This window comes from Phlebotomus papatasi, chromosome 3 (genome assembly GCF_024763615.1).
Source record: "Phlebotomus papatasi isolate M1 chromosome 3, Ppap_2.1, whole genome shotgun sequence".
NCBI lineage: Eukaryota > Metazoa > Arthropoda > Insecta > Diptera > Psychodidae > Phlebotomus > Phlebotomus papatasi.
Genome location: NC_077224.1, coordinates 22109647 through 22125664, shown reverse-complemented (window position 1 = coordinate 22125664; position 16018 = coordinate 22109647). Strand labels below are relative to the sequence as shown.

Sequence of the window (16018 nt, the reverse complement as noted above, 5' to 3'; positions counted from 1 at the left end):
ACAAGAACAGTAAGCGTCTTTGTTCTGTTTTTTCCTCACAACAATGTGAGGACCGTTACATTTTGACATTTGAATATTTCGAAATTAGAACAGGATATAACTTCCGTCACCTTGTGAAAGTATTAAGAAGTAAGAAAGTTTTTTTTTTTGGATCTTCAAATAGATTTTCGAATTTTTCAAGATCTACTTCTGTACGGAAAGATTGGGTCACTTTTTCCGGGTAGAGAGCAAATGCCACTTTTTGATCATAAGTTTCACTTCACGCACAATTAACGTAAATTAGGATGCAGTATAATGTTTTTTATACGGTTTTTCACTTATAACCCCAATAAAGACAATTTTGGAGCAAGCAGCTGCATATATAGAGAAAATTAATAACAAAAAAAAATACATTTTGCTTTACAAAATAACTACGAAACATGGTGTAGGCTATATAAATAGTAATTGTCCATGCTCTATCCTGCTTTAATTATTAACAAATTGAGAAATCATCTCAAGTTTACTAATAACAAGAAGGTCAATTTGGTCAAAACTTCACTTTTAGTGAAATCTAGGCAGTTGCCTAGCTTATAAAATCGATCAAAACTGGTAGTCTAACTAAACATCCGTTCAGGACACATCGATAAACCATGAATGATTCGACTTAAAAACGTATATAGGCTAGAAAAAAGCAGAATTTCATTAAAAACTAAATATTTGTAAATTAAATCTTGTAATGCGTTAGAAAAACCGATTTTTCTTCGGATTTTCACGCGGTCGTTTTTGTCTTAAAATTCCAATATTCAGTGAATACCCCAATATGCTTATGAAATTTTATAAAGGTTTCGACTTTTTCCTCGTCCATATAGGCTTTTAAGTCGAACAGTTCATGGCTTTTTCATGGAGAAAATATCGGAAGTGATCATGCAAATAGGTCTTATATAACCCAGAAGCCATTATACTGCTTCCCAATTTACGTTAATTGTGTGTAAAGTAAAACTTAGGATCAAAAAGTGGCATTTGGACACTACCGCCAAAAGTGACATAATGCATCCTAGAAGCCAAACGGTTAGAGATAAAGACTTGGAACCTTCAATTTCAATTGAAGATCGTTAACATGCCCCTCATTCCCTCCCACCCCTCCACATCCCTTGCAAAACCATGTTTTTTTGGGATTGCTCGAAAACGCGTAGTTTTTTTCTTTTGTATCGATTTTGGATATCTTTTAGAGATTACCCAGGCAGACATTCGACCGTATACGGAATTACCACTATTCCTAATAACGGGTCTTCAAGGTCAAGGGTTAAAAACACACTAGAGAACGCATTTATCAAGCGAATGAGGTTATGTTTGGGCTCGTTGGAAAGGTCTTGGAATTTCCTATAAATTTATTATTGTCATTAGGGGAAAGTGTCCTACCTTTGAATGTGGCAGCCTGTGAATATTTCAATTGTTCTCTCCCAAAGCCAAAATCCTATTATTTTATTATAATATTTTTTTTTACTTTGGGAAATGAGAGAAAAAATTAAATATTCAAACTTTGGAGCATTAAAAGGCAAGCCGCTTTCCCATATTATTTCTTATACATTAACCCTTTAAGGACCGTTAAGGACGATTGGGTCACCCGTGACCCAAAAATGAATTTTTTCTTACGACATTTTAAAGCTGTATTTTGCCCTAAAAAGTTAGAAAAAAATATTTTTTCTGACCTCGTTTTTTGACCTTCTCGTCCTTAAAGGGTTAAGGGAGCATCTAAACGGGGGGATTTTAATTCGAAATCGACATTTTGAAACAAAATTCCCTGACTGAGTTGACAGGTGCATTTTTGCCCATCTTTTGGCGCTTAAACCTCCCTCTTCGAAAGCTCGATTTGTTTATGTTCGAATATTTTGACATTTCAAGAGATTTTAATTATTTTTTTTTGTTTTTTAAGAGATGTTTTTCTCGTGAACTATTTTCAAAGTTATGAAAGAGTCGAAAAGAAGATGAAATAGCGACACGGTATCGGTCACTCTTCCGAATGTATTGTTTAATCATCATTAGAATATGGTCGAATTGTTAAATAAACATCCTTAAATAGAAATAAAGAAATACTTAAATAGTATAAAATTGATTTATAGAAAAATAAAAACTTGGGATATTTTCTTAATTTAGCAACAATATTGGCATAAAATCCTTGCAGTAGGACGGTTTTGATATAGAGGATGAGTGTCCCATCTCTTCCTTATAAAGCATCAGGCATAAATATGAACTTTAATACTCTTTAACAAATTCTTTGATTGTAAAACACTGTGTGATTGACGTTTGAAACGTTTCGAAATAAAATAGAAAGTCTTCCAGACTATCTATTTTAGTTAGAGCACACTTGGAGAATTTATAACAGAGGCTGGAGAAAATTTATCTCAGGAATGAACCACTAGGGGAGATTTGCCGAGACTTACCGGTGCATAGCAGAGTGTGGTGCATTTCGAAATCCCCCCGCATAGAAGACGCCTAAAAGTCTAATTTTAGTCCACTGAACTAGTTGATGTTTCACTCGTTTAAAATTTTTGGACATTCCAATCAATTTTTTTTTTAATTTTTGTTTTCATATCCCCTTAATTTATTTAATTTACTGTCTTATGAAAACTTTGAAGCAAAACTATATATGACAGTACCTTGGGGTCTTATAAGAATCTTTATTTAGTTCCTAAATTCTAACTCGAAAATTCCTAATTACTTTGACACTGTGTGATAACAATATACTTGGCTCCAATAAAGTCAGCCTCCGATAGTGTCAATCTCCAGTAGTGTCAACTTTTCTTTTATTTATCGAACTAACAATATTATATATTTTTATTATGATTTTTTAGAAGTTAAAATGGGTGTTTTTGTATACTGACTTATATGGGCTTCAGACTTAGGGCTTAGCCAACCCCCTGGCAAGTTGCCTGAAATTTGAAGTCAATTTCTCATACTTCGATTTAAATTTATATGGGATTTTTTTTGCACTCGCGATCGTTATGATAAATATTTAAAAAGTGAGAAGTTTTTTCGCATTATAAAATAACTTACCGTATGGAGGGATAAATATACTAAATTTTTGTTTAAATACATTTCTTCCTCGGATAACTGTGAGCTGAATCCGAGATCAATTAGGAAATTGGCTTCAAATAGCTCCATATAAAAAGGCCAACTTGCCAGGCGCTTGGGCTTAGCCATTAGGCTTAATTTCTGTAATTTCTTATTAGTCGAAAATTTTTGGAAAATTTTGACTTAGAAATGGACTATTCAGGGAAAGTAATCTATTTGAATCAGAAGAACAAATCAAATTGGTTGCTATTTAGGATTTTGAGACCTTCGAAAACTAAGCTAAACCTCTAGTCTGAAGACGGTCTTACAGTATAAAAAACATTTATGTAAGGACATAATAATTTTATGATTAAATTCGAATATTATTCGTGTAAGCATTTTAAAACCAAATAATTTTCTTTTCGTAATTTTAATCCTATTACTCAATTGAAAGTGTATTCGTAAATATACCAGAAATATTAATAAATTTGTTTAAAATACTAAAAATATGCCTAGACCACTCGTAAAATATTTTACGGGAACAATGAGAATTACAAGGATCTCTTCAGTTTCCCTATAAAATGTAGCTCTTTCAGGTAATGTTAAATTGAAAAATTTTTTCAATAAAAAAAATCCTGGAAATAATTAGTTGACACTACTGGAGTCGAACTGTATATATCTCACATTACTGTTTAACGTTCTGTTTTCAGTTCATTGATTGAAAATAAATATAATTCATTGTCTAATGAAATCTATACGATATTGCTCTCCCTTTGAGATCAAGTAATCATATTTGGATTTGGTTTCAAAACCATTTCATGCAAATCATTTTGGTCTATCGCATTGTTTGATAATTTTATACTAATTAGTTGTGGATTTAGGGTAAAAATTTTATGAGGTAATTCAGTTAAAAATAAATTGTTTTTCAATTTACAAAATAATATTCGCATTTTGTGCACTACAACACATATGGAAGGATATTGTTTCGAATATTGGAGTCTTAATTGATCATAATTCCTGAAGGGGGAATGACCTAAAATTATCTTTAGGTGGAGCTTTTTGTTCTAAGTCAAAAGCTACCTTTCTGCAATATATAGGTCTGCAAAAGCCATTGAATACTTTCAAAGTCCTCTTAAATCTTTTTTGGGTGAATTTCTCATTATTTACCACAATTCAGTAGAGTGAAAATTTTAATGTTATATTTTGCCTTGTACCAAGTTATCTCGCATGATTCGCACGGGTTCGTACGCCCAGCCCCAAATAAATTTTTCCTGATTATTAATTCTCATGTTTCCTAGAGGATTAATTATTACCTGTGGTTGTATGAAATGATGTGGCATTTGATGGAGGGGCTGTACTCATCGTTGCTTTAAAGACACTCGATTTTGTGGCGACACTCGATGTGGCTGCAATAAATTCCGTTTTCACTGCAGGTGTTGCCGGTCTATGGAGTGACTGTGGTCGAACAATTCCTGCCAAAGGGAAAACCGCACAATTATCATCTACAATTATTGTACAAATTTCCCTTTCATCGCGTCCACATCATCCCACTTCTGAATTTGTACTACACATATGGGGGGAGGGGGGTAAAAAATCTGTTGGAACCATAATATAAATTATCGCTAATTTTCATGAGAGAGAGAGTTTCTCCCCAAAAACAACTTATTTGAATAATAAACGACCAACATTGCCCTCAGAGGGTAACAATTACCCAATGCGCTACACAATAAATTTATTTAGATGAATTCTCTCCAAATTACAATGCAATTTGTACTTGCAAATTACATTATTACGCCTTTTTACCATTAATTGTGCTCAAAGATCATATAATAAAGTTTTCAAGTATTTGGGCATATGGTCTGTGGTCTATATATAAACTCAGAACGTTGTTTATCTTGGTCAATCAATTCTGCACTAAACTTAGCACTAAAGGACTCAACATTTATGAGAATATTGGATTAATTGAGTTTCCTAATTGTGATTGAATCGCTTCGCAAATGTATTCTGTGACAGGAAAATTCTCTGTCAATTTCAAAGCAAATGGAATATTGAAAATTCGATTAATATACAAATGATAAATTTTAATTCATGCAAATTTTATCCAAAATATCGCTTTGAAATTATTTTAACACCCAAATAATCTAATCTTCATGGGAGTAGGAGCAGCAAAAATTCTTAATTCCACCCCGGATTGGGCTAGAGAGTCGCTCATTCTTACAATGTTCTTACTTTATTTTCTTTGTACAAAATTTAATTAATACAAGATTAGTGATAAATAACTGATAGGTATTTGAAATTTACAAAATCTGAGTTATACCCCTACCTAGGGATGAGATTCAAAGTTTGAAACCCTATAAACTTTACAACTCTAAATTTAAACGGAAGTGCCAAGCTTTTTGAAATTGGCCGTAATAGAGGCCGGTTATGAGGATCTTGAGGGGATAGTCGAAACAAGTTATAAATACCAAGAGGAAATATTTCGACTAATTAGTTGATGAGTATCGGGCTCATACTAAACTTTTGCTCATGTTAACCCAGATAAAGAATGGGTAAATTTTAAAAGGAAGACGTGCAGCACATTCAAAAATCTCTTAACTTGTTAATATTATTACCTTAATTTTCATTTGCATCGTTTGCGGTTCACTTTAGGTTATTTTGGTGCATTCCACTTCTGAATTTCTAAGTTTTGATGGGACTTACATTACCAATATTGTAAATTTAATACGAAAAATGTTTAGAGCTTCGGGTTGAGAACTCAAAGATATTTAGCATTTTCAAATTATCTAACTCCCTAGTATTATTACCGCGGCATGTTCTTTTTTTGGTTTATTAAGAAACAGACGGCTGACCTTGTGAGCCAACGCTTACATTATGGTGCTATCCCGTCTGAGCAGGTAAGCGTGCATTATAGCCTGAATTAACTCCTATCTTTCATACCTTACTTTTAAGATGTTCTCATACAAAATACCCCTTACCAAAATTTGGTAAGGGGTATGTTTAATATATGTCAAGGACACTGTTTTGCGCTCCTAGAATTGAGCATTGGTACTACGAAAATTATGTTGCCGGCCGTATTGCTCAACTGTCAGTGACAAATTGAATATTTTCCAAAAGATATTATTTATTTTTAAAATTTACACAAAGATTTTCTGTGATTTTAATAGTTTTTTTTTAAATAATAATAAATGTGAACGGATGCGTTTCGTGTAGAGAAAAGTGTAGTGATAACTATAAACAAATTTTCAACCTTGAAATACGAGTTTTTATTTCCCTTTTAGAAGAGATTTTTTTATTATAATAATTTTTGCTTTTCTGAAGTATTAAATCATTCATACTGGTTAAATAAAGCATATCACTATCTTTGTAGCTTCTATCGTTTGTATAAAATTCGAAGGTGAAATCAGGATGTGCAATTGACAGTTTCATTCTATCGCCATTGATGTACGTGGCAAAATTCAGTCCTTAATTTGGGCCTACCACTCGGATATTGCCGATGAGGGCTAAAATAGTGCCTAAAGGTAGGTATTGATTAATTGCTCAAGGCTGGGTTCCCTTACTCTGTGTCAGACGGGATTCCAATGAAAATTGAGCATGCTTTTTTTTCTAGCACATTACTGTTGTCAAATAAGTCTACGCAAGGGAAGGGCTCATAATTTTGGACAGGATGCTTATAAACATCAATGTTCTAGATTTTAAGTTCGATATTTTCAATACTAATTGATTTTTTTGTTACTCTCTTCTCGAAAGGGTTGTTTAGAAACTTCGCAAACTGTTTAACTCAAATTAGTCTTAATACGTTTAAAAATGAATTGATACGTGGAAGTAAATTTGACTCAAATTTTGGACACCTTGGTTATGAATTTGGACACTTTGGTTGTAATTTTGGACAGCTAATCCGCCGCAATAGGTTTCCCATTGTTATCTATTTCATGAACCAATCTGTAAGGGACAAACCAACAATCTGTTCTAATATCTATAATAATTGGGAATGACCTGCTTATGCATCGACTCGTGTGGGTTCCAGACTGGCGCGAGCTTCCGCACTACGTCCTAACACTTTCACGACTCACCGAGTACTCATTTCTCATGTACGTACTCACTGAGATCGTACAATCGACTAACTCTAACACAGTCGTCTTCTCCACCACCAGAAGCGCTGGCCTAGAAAGAAGACATTGCGTCTCAAATATTCGGGTTGCCTTATCAGAGCATTTATTGCTATTAGACGGGAAATTTGACTGCTACATCTCGGACGTCCTGACTTTACCAATGTTCTCATTGGAGTACTTGATTAATCCGAAAGAATCAGGGAATGATGGCAGGGAAAGCAATTGCTATGACATATTTGCGGCAGGAGGATGACATTGTCCAGGACTTTTGTTTTGAATGTCTCATTCAAACATTTTCACTGGACTTAAATTTTTTATTTGCAACGAATTTCTTTTTAACATTTTTTAAGGTCGTTTTTGGATAATTTTTCACTCACTCAACTAAATTGTGTTTTCAGATTGTTCAAAATTGTCCAAAAATGGCCTTAAAAAATGTTTTTAAAAAAATTCGTTGCAAATAAAAAAATTTAATGCCCTTCCAGCCACTGAAGAAGATCCCCATCGGGATCGAAAGCTCTGCGCAAAACCAAAAAAGTGTGTTCATCTTTAGGGTGACTAACATTTTCACTGGCAATCACCGGAGACATCCCTCTAAAGTCAATTGCGTCAGTTCATCGTTGAGAGAACTATATAACATGGTTTCGAGAGAAAAAGAACTGTCCATAATAAGAAGTATCACCTCATTGATGAATCTCTGAGGAAATTGCCCATTTTTCACACGAAAACTGTAATTCACAAGGCAAATCTCTCAAATCAACAAGTCACTATAAATGTGAATCAACACAATTTTCAATGAATATTTAATAATATCAATAGAAAAGCGAAGACAAATTGTTAGTACTTCACCACAGCTAAATAAAACTGAAGTAAATACGAAGTTCTGTCATATTTCTCGTAAGCAATGGCTCACACTGAAATTTCAACAGAGCAATTTTAATTCAAATTTCTTCCAAAAGGAACAAATATTTAGATAGAATTGATTATTCATCAAATATTGGAATAAAAATTGATAATTTTAATCAATTTATTTTTAGTGTCCAATTTTACCCTCAAAGTGTCCAAATTTAGAAACTGTCCAAAATTATGGGTTCTTCCCCTAATCTACTTTACTTTGTATTGCTTCCTGTAACGACTGTTTGGTGGTCTTAGAACAAGGAGAGAATTAGGCAAACAGTCGAAAATTCGAAACAGAAACCAACACAAAGAGAAGTCGATAATGCAGGAACACTTGAGAACGGTCAAGTGTTAAAAAAGACAAGTTTATTTTTCATTGGAATAGCACCATTGAACGTTTTGTTTTGTAAAATTTATACTCGAAGGGAAAGCTTGATTTTCACTTCGGGCAAGGGAAATTGTTAGCAAAGCAGTGAACTAAAAGGATGCTGCAACTACAGAGACTTCGCTAAATACTAGTTTTACCAAAAAAAAAATGTTAACATGATAAAACAGTTAAATTGACTTACGTTTTAATTTAGGCTATTTTTATTCTCCCAATTATACATTTTCCTTTCTGAATTAAACTTTACAAAAGGGTCCTCTTTCCTGTACTTTCATAAGAATAACAATCAAATTAGGAAACTTTTCGTCTTCTTAGGCACAAGTCAGAGCGAGTCCAACCTCAAAAGGTCTCGCGAAATACTTGCATTTGTTCTTTGAAAGTTTCAAAAGGGGCAAAAAAAGCTCTCATTGTTGCGGATTAGTTTTGAAAGTATACTGGAAAAACTCTCCAATTATGAAAATTAAAGGAAAACCACGAGGAGATAAAAAAAACTCAGGGACAATTATTCCTCACAGGAGAATGAGATAAAGCTCTTTCTCTTTGGTGTGGAAAAAATCGATATAGCGGCAAAATCCTATGTACGTGCTGGGAAAATGCAAATGCGATAAGTAGGTTTTTCTTTTTGGGAGGATGAGGAGATGTTGGCGATGAAAGATAGTGTTTGTGGTGGAGGTGATAATTAAAATTTACCATCATAGTATTGTGCACTCTCCTCGAGGAAATGATGATGACGCATTGATAATTCCGTGGATTCCCCGGAGTGAAGTTGTGGTATTAGGCTAAGCCACATGGATAATTTGTGACCCCGATAGTGATTGCGAACCTCCACTTTGCTCCCTTTATGGTCAGGCAAACAAAAAAGACAAGTATCAAAATGAGAAAAAGGAAAATCATGGAAACTTTCATTGGTGAAAGAGGAAGGCAATATATATATATATATATATATATATATATATAATATAATACAAAAAGACATTTGGAACAGGAGAATTCATCTCGGGTGTTTAGTGAAGGAAGGGATCATTTGTAAAATTTACCAAGTTCGAGATACAGTTGATTGATTGCGTCGTATGTGTCCCAGAATGGTGCCTCTATGCTCGGAACCTCATCCAAACGATCCCTCCTCGAACCACTCCTCTCCTGATCATCGTCAGCAAAACTCCTCACTTTCCGCTTAAACTTGCTACTTCTAGCATGCTCATGAGCCACCTCTTCGGCATTTGTCATCGATAGGGGCCCATTTGGATTCCTGCACAATTCCAATTTACATATCATTTTTGTTCGGAAAATTTCTGGACCTCCAGTTGCATCAAATTTTATCTACCAATATTAGCATATACGATATATAGGTACTCACCCATATGATGCAAAATTTGTGTAATAGTGCACCATCAATTTGCTGATCCGAATATCATCTTTAGTGTAATTGTAGGGAAAAAGCGGGGATAATGGAAGTCCTAGACAAAAAGGCACATCTTCACCTCGAACTGATCCGGTACGCTAAAATAATTATTCAAAAATAAGGAAAATAAGTGAAACTCTTTGAGTGATGCATCTCACGAAGCATAAGGTCAAGATATAGCTGGGAGGATTAATATTTAACTATGAAAATCTTCCTAGACATTTTCTCTCGAGGAGTTCATGAAAAGACTCCCATAGGACTAGGCAAAGCCGAAGAAGAAATTTTAATTAAAATTATTATCTTATCTGGACAATTTAAATCCACCCCCTAGAGAAGTCCCTTGTCTCCGTGTCTTAAGAATGGGATGTTGTCGCAAGTGTGGTGTACATCATGACATGGAAAACTGTCTCCAATGAATTCCTTTGGCAGATTGCGTAAATTGCTTTCTGGCTGAGAAACATTGCAAGAAATTTATAGGGCTGGTGTGATGTTAGTTCGGAGTTCGGACGGTTCGGACAGTAATTTAAATTAAATTTTACTGTAATACCGAAAAGCACAAGAGGTTTTTTGGCATTGAACAATAATTTGCAATAAAATATTAAGCTCCAAATGCTTTGAATTCCTGCTTTATCTGAATCCTAACAAAATTACATGTCCTCCGATCGCGTCCAAACTTTGACAATACGTGTTTTGACACTTCCTGATCACGATATGAGAGGCTAAAAACCGTTCCCGTTTGTCCGTCCGTCCATTCCACAGTGTGTCGAATCGCCAAAAAGGCGGCCAAAATGGTATTTTTACAACTGCTTAGAATTTTGTCGAAACTAACATATTTTGGTAATAGAACTTTAAACTAAGTAAAAACAATAGTGAAATACTTTTGTTTATTTTTTAAGTCCTTGCTTTGAAACATCAATAGTTGAAGAAGTCATGGAATCCATTTTCAAGGTATTACATGTATATATTTCTATAATTTGACCTTGAAATACTCAAAAACGTAGACGTTCAAGGTGAAACGTATGTAAGGAGAAAAAAATCGATTTAGATTTTCTTTAAAACATGTCTGAAAATGAAATTAATCGCATTACGTTTTTTTTAAGTTATGCTATAAAAACATGTTTTTGGAGGGGTAGGGGGGTGGAGTGGGCGAAATAAGTATCATATTTCGATTGCCAGAGTGGACTAATGGGGGGTCCACCGAAGGTCCGAAGACACAATCTTCTCTATATCTAATCACAGAATCAGGATTATTTAAAGTTTATCCTCAAAAAAGCTCAAAGAACTAAGCTTTCAAGGTCATCATAGGTATGTATGGACAAAAAGTCGGCCTGGACATCTGTTAAAACATTTAAAAATGAGAATAATTGCATGACGTTTTTCGAGTTTTCCTATAAAATCACGTTTTTATACTTTAACCTTGGAAAGCTTAAAGAAGTCAAGCCTCAAGGTCATGGGTATGTATGAACGAAATGTCCGCCTGGGTATTCCAAACCAAAACATATCCAAAAATGAAAATGATCGAATTACGCGTTTTCGAGTTATCCAAAAAGAAACATGTTTTTGGAGGGGAAGGGGAGGCATCGATCGGGCTCAAATTTTAGTATGTTATAGCTGGACCTAAGGGTCCAAAAAAATTCTTAAAATGGCCATAACTCCGGTTCTAATTGTCAGAATTTAAGAAAGTGAGAGCCTTTTAGAAAGCTCTCGTGAAATGCGACTTCCCTTTCTAATATCGGAAGTTCGTAAAACCAGAGCTAGGGGCGCTATTATTAAAAAATAGACTTTTAGTAAAAATTATATTTTTAAAATTTCTCAGTTAAATAACTAAAAAACGGCATTGTGTATCGGGTTAAAATTTTATGTTTTAGCCGCACATTATACCCAACAAACAAAAAAAAATAAGTCGCTCTAAAACGCGTGAGTCGAGCTATAAGGGGTCAAAGTTTGAAAATTGACCGGCCTGTATCTCCGGTTTTACATTTTGACTTGATTTTTTTTTTATTTGTGCGTCTTGACGAGGGCTTTCAGATGACAAAAATTTAAGTTCAAAACTTCGCCACAGGTGGCGCTACAATAGCGTATAAATTCAAAATCATTTTTCTAGAAAACGCGATTGTGCCATTTGACTGAATTTTATTATAATTATTATTATTAAATTCACAATAATAGTGTCATCCTTTTTACAATTGTGAAAGAAAAAAAATCAATATTACAGAAGAAAAAGGAAATAAAAAAAGAATGAATCAAAAAAAAAACAAAAAAAAAGTTGAGCTTTATGGTGCTATTCCAATGAAAAAATTAGTATGTTTTTTTAGCACACTACTGTTCTCAAGTACTAAAAAGACCATGACTGTTCCCACATGTTATTTCAATTAATGTAAGATGGCATTATGATCGGGTGAAAGCTTACTCGGCGGGAATACAGTAGACTCTCTCTCAATCGGGAATATGGGGCAAAATGTCATCCGGTTTAGCGATAGAATTGAGCGTTAAAGTCTTTGTAAATTCCACAAAAAGCGCTCAATTATAAAGAATCACGATAAAATAGGAAGAACTACAGCGAATTTGAGCGAATTAGCTTCATAATTAAACGTGAAAATTGTCAACAAAATTTGTCGCCCGATTGAAAAAGAGCCGATTGAGTGAGAGTCTACTGTATTCGAATTCGAATTTCGGTTGGAAAATTTTCTTTATCATGATCTACAAGATGTAAGGTTCTTCTCTCTACACAAAAACTTCATATTTCCCCCAGTCCTCGTCGTGTTTCAAAATCACCAATTAGTTCTGACAGGAACCGACACAAAAGAAAAGTTCAACCAAAATCCGAATTCGAATATCCCCTCCGAGCAAGCTTTCATCCGATGACAATGCCATCTGACATTCATTCAGTGTGGAGAAACTTGGTCAGCTTGGTGGCGTGATGAAGTTGGATGGCCGGGAGTTGGCAACTTTAGCCTCAAATGCGGGTTTTCCTAGGTTTTCCATGAGTTTTCCCGTGAATTCTCAGTGGTGAAAAGTTCGCGTGCAGCATTAATATTCTTTACTGATTATTTTCCTTGAAATGACGTATAGGAACATACATGATCTTTTTTAGTCTTGTTTTTAGTACTTGAGAACAGTAATGTGCTAAAAAAAACATGGTCACTTTTTCATTGAAATAGCACCATTAATCTCTCAATGGTTCAGCCTGAAAATTCCGCCGAATAGCATCCGCGCAGTCACAGCTGCTAGCCGGAATAGCATTATGGATAACTATGCCCTTCACCCCCTTTTTAGAGCGTTATAGTCTAGGCTATGAAGTTTATAAAAAGTGGCGTGGGTTCGCTGTGGTTACAATAGAACCGGAGATATGAGGGGCAAAGTTCACGAAATTCAAAACGTCATATCTGCGGTGCTGACAGTCGAAAACCCAGTTTCACTATTACATAACCTCAATTATCTCGACTGTCGCTGAACCGATTTTGATTATTACTTCGACATAATTGTAGACGACATTTGTGTTTACATTTTGCCCATACATCATTTTCCGCTCAGACTCCGCTATCTCTCCGATTTTGCCGTTTTGGTGTAAAAAATTGACTTTTTCCCAATAATGGCGCTGAGAAAGGTAAAATGAAAGGTTTCACAAAATTCAACAATTCTCTGACATAATCGAAGTTCGTCTTATGGACATTAGGGACTCTAGAGTATAAAAATGAGTGCAGAAACAAACAACCTTGATTATCTCGGTTTCTGAGTATTTAATGAGATCAAGTTCTTCGGCAAAATTATAGAGAACATTTTGGTCAACATTTCACTTATATATCACATTCCTGTCAGTCCATCCAGTTCCTTTATATTTCGGTTTAAATACAAAATTTGTATAATTTTACGAACTGGATTCAAGATAACTGAATGGCGTCACTCAAATTCAGCTCTAAATCGAATTTTCATACGTTCCGAGTTAACTCACGTTAAGTATCTCACCTACAATAAGGTTATCTAGGCTTTTCACTAGCTTTAAATTTGCTTATAACTTGATCGAAATGGGGAAATTGATTAAACATGACCATTTTCTGGCATTTTGTCAATTTTACAAACCTTGAGCCGAAAACAGTATGTCAATATCTCTTTACGTTTTGTCAAGGACATTGCCAGCTGTGACATGATATATTATTTTCGATACTATCGACTGTCGATTAGGGTAAAGTGGTACAAGTTGGACAGGGCTTTTTTCTTGATAAATTTAGTACTTTATTTTTGTTTGTATATTTTTAATGCTTTAGTTTTATAATTTGGTTCCTTGTGTTTAAAAAACAAATTTTGTACTGCATTTATCAAGAAAAAAGCCATGTCCAACTTGTACCGACGAATTGTCCAACTTGTATCACTTTACCCTAGTCGAATATGATCCATTATAGAATCAATAAACCAATAATATTGCTTTTTATTTAGGATTTTAAGACCTTCGAGAACTGGGCTAAACGTCTAGTCTGAAGACCGCTTAAGAAAGTTCATATGAGTTGGTGTACCTATTACTCACTTAGATAACTTTCCTTGGCTATACCCTTGCATTTTTCTCACTATTGTCGCACATTTATCTTGTGCTTCTTCACACTTTTTGCTTCAAATAGGGACAATCTGGCTGAGAAACGATGCTGAGCGGAGAAAAAAGCATCTTATATTGATTAAATAGGAATTTTCCCGTGGAATCTAGCACCACAAAACCTCCATGGGGAAGTCTAATTGGGGATGCTGAGTGTGTTTCTTGGGAATCTCAGCATTTTCCATGACTTCTTTTTTTTATTCTGTACTTCACACCAATTGCTTCTGGGTATGGTGTGAAGTGAAGCATTCACTATTCAGTGAGAGGCTTAAGAGGTTTATTCTGAATCGCCTTAAAATCCCACCCACACAAAACTATTTTCTTATATAAAGCTCAGTGCTTTTCACAGCACTTTCTCGCGTGAATCACCGACCATAAATCGTGAATTTAGAAGGTGTACATTGGCTGTTTCTTTCCATGGCCTCGAGGGCTTTCCACATTCACCTGCCCACCCTTCGGTATAGGAGTGATTTCAAATGAACTCCTCTCTAAGAAGCTTTCGTGGAGCCATTTTTTTCTAGCAGGAGAGTGTCTGGAGATAGCATTTAAGCTTTTGCTTCTGAATTTCAATAATTAATTTTGCTCGAGGTGAAAGAACCCTTTGGGAGGGTGGGGGGTGCAGGAGGAGGTTTTTGGAATTTTTCATTAAATATCACGTAGCTGGAAGGAGAATGGGGATAAAATTTGTGGTTTTCTCGCGCTCGGATGCTTCATTCTCAACTTGAGAAAATTGCAAGATTGTGCACTAATTTAAGTATGTGACATTCTCTACACATTTTTCTTCCAGGAAATGTAAGACTTTTCACGATTTTCCCGTAAATTTTCAACCTCGCGATGGGAATAGATTTTTTTTAGCCATGTCTTTCGTCGTTGATGCTGCAGATTTCTTAGAAAAATTGTCTGCAGGGTGCTCCAATTTAAATCGTTCTGCTTTCAACATTGTAGTTTATGTTTCAAGATATTTTTTTTTGCTGGAAAATAGTGCTAGTGTAGTTTAAAAGACTTTACGGAATTCTCAGATCAATGGTAGAGAGAAGCTGGAATGTTTGAGACATGTGAGCTTTTAGAATATTGAATATCCTGGGAAAATTTATATATATTTCTAAATTGAATAAAATTTTTTAAGTTAAATTTGTGTCTTGGTATTTTATAGAATACAAATTGTGGGAGAAATATATCTGGCTAGTGTCAGTGAATCAAAAATTTATTATTAATTTAAATTTAAATTAGGAGAAGGGGAAGGCTTTCAAGCTTTCCAAACTCTCTGGCTTCGAACGCTTCATATTTTTCCCTTCAATGCATCTGACCAGATTAGATTCATTAAAACGATATGGGCAAAATGTGAAATATTTGAAGCCACAGTGTGTTCGAAGCCTAAAAGCCCTCCCCTATTCTAAATTAATTTGATGTGATATTAAACAGTTGATAATTTCAATTGAGCTTTAATTGGTACTTTTTTCTTTTCATTTAACGGAATATAGAGAAGATTGGGAAAAGTTAAAAAGCAAAGAAAATGATCATTTTTTTATTAATTAATTAGGAGTAGGGGAGACCGGGGTAGAATTAGCCATGCATGGTATTAGACAGTGAGGTGTTATAGCCTGCCTTACCGT

At 34.6% G+C, this 16018-nt stretch overlaps 1 protein-coding gene across 1 annotated transcript in view; it reads right to left on the bottom strand.

Moving 5' to 3' along the window:
- Positions 1–16018, bottom strand: part of LOC129808247 (neuroligin-4, X-linked-like) — a 116661-nt gene that overhangs the window by 11803 nt on the left and 88840 nt on the right. Inside the window, exons 12-15 of the mRNA XM_055858069.1 lie at positions 9776–9918; positions 9456–9667; positions 9109–9255; positions 4344–4502 (exon numbers count right to left, since the gene is read on the bottom strand). Of these exons, the coding sequence (XP_055714044.1) occupies positions 4344–4502; positions 9109–9255; positions 9456–9667; positions 9776–9918 (661 nt within the window). The remainder of the gene's footprint in view (positions 1–4343; positions 4503–9108; positions 9256–9455; positions 9668–9775; positions 9919–16018) is intronic.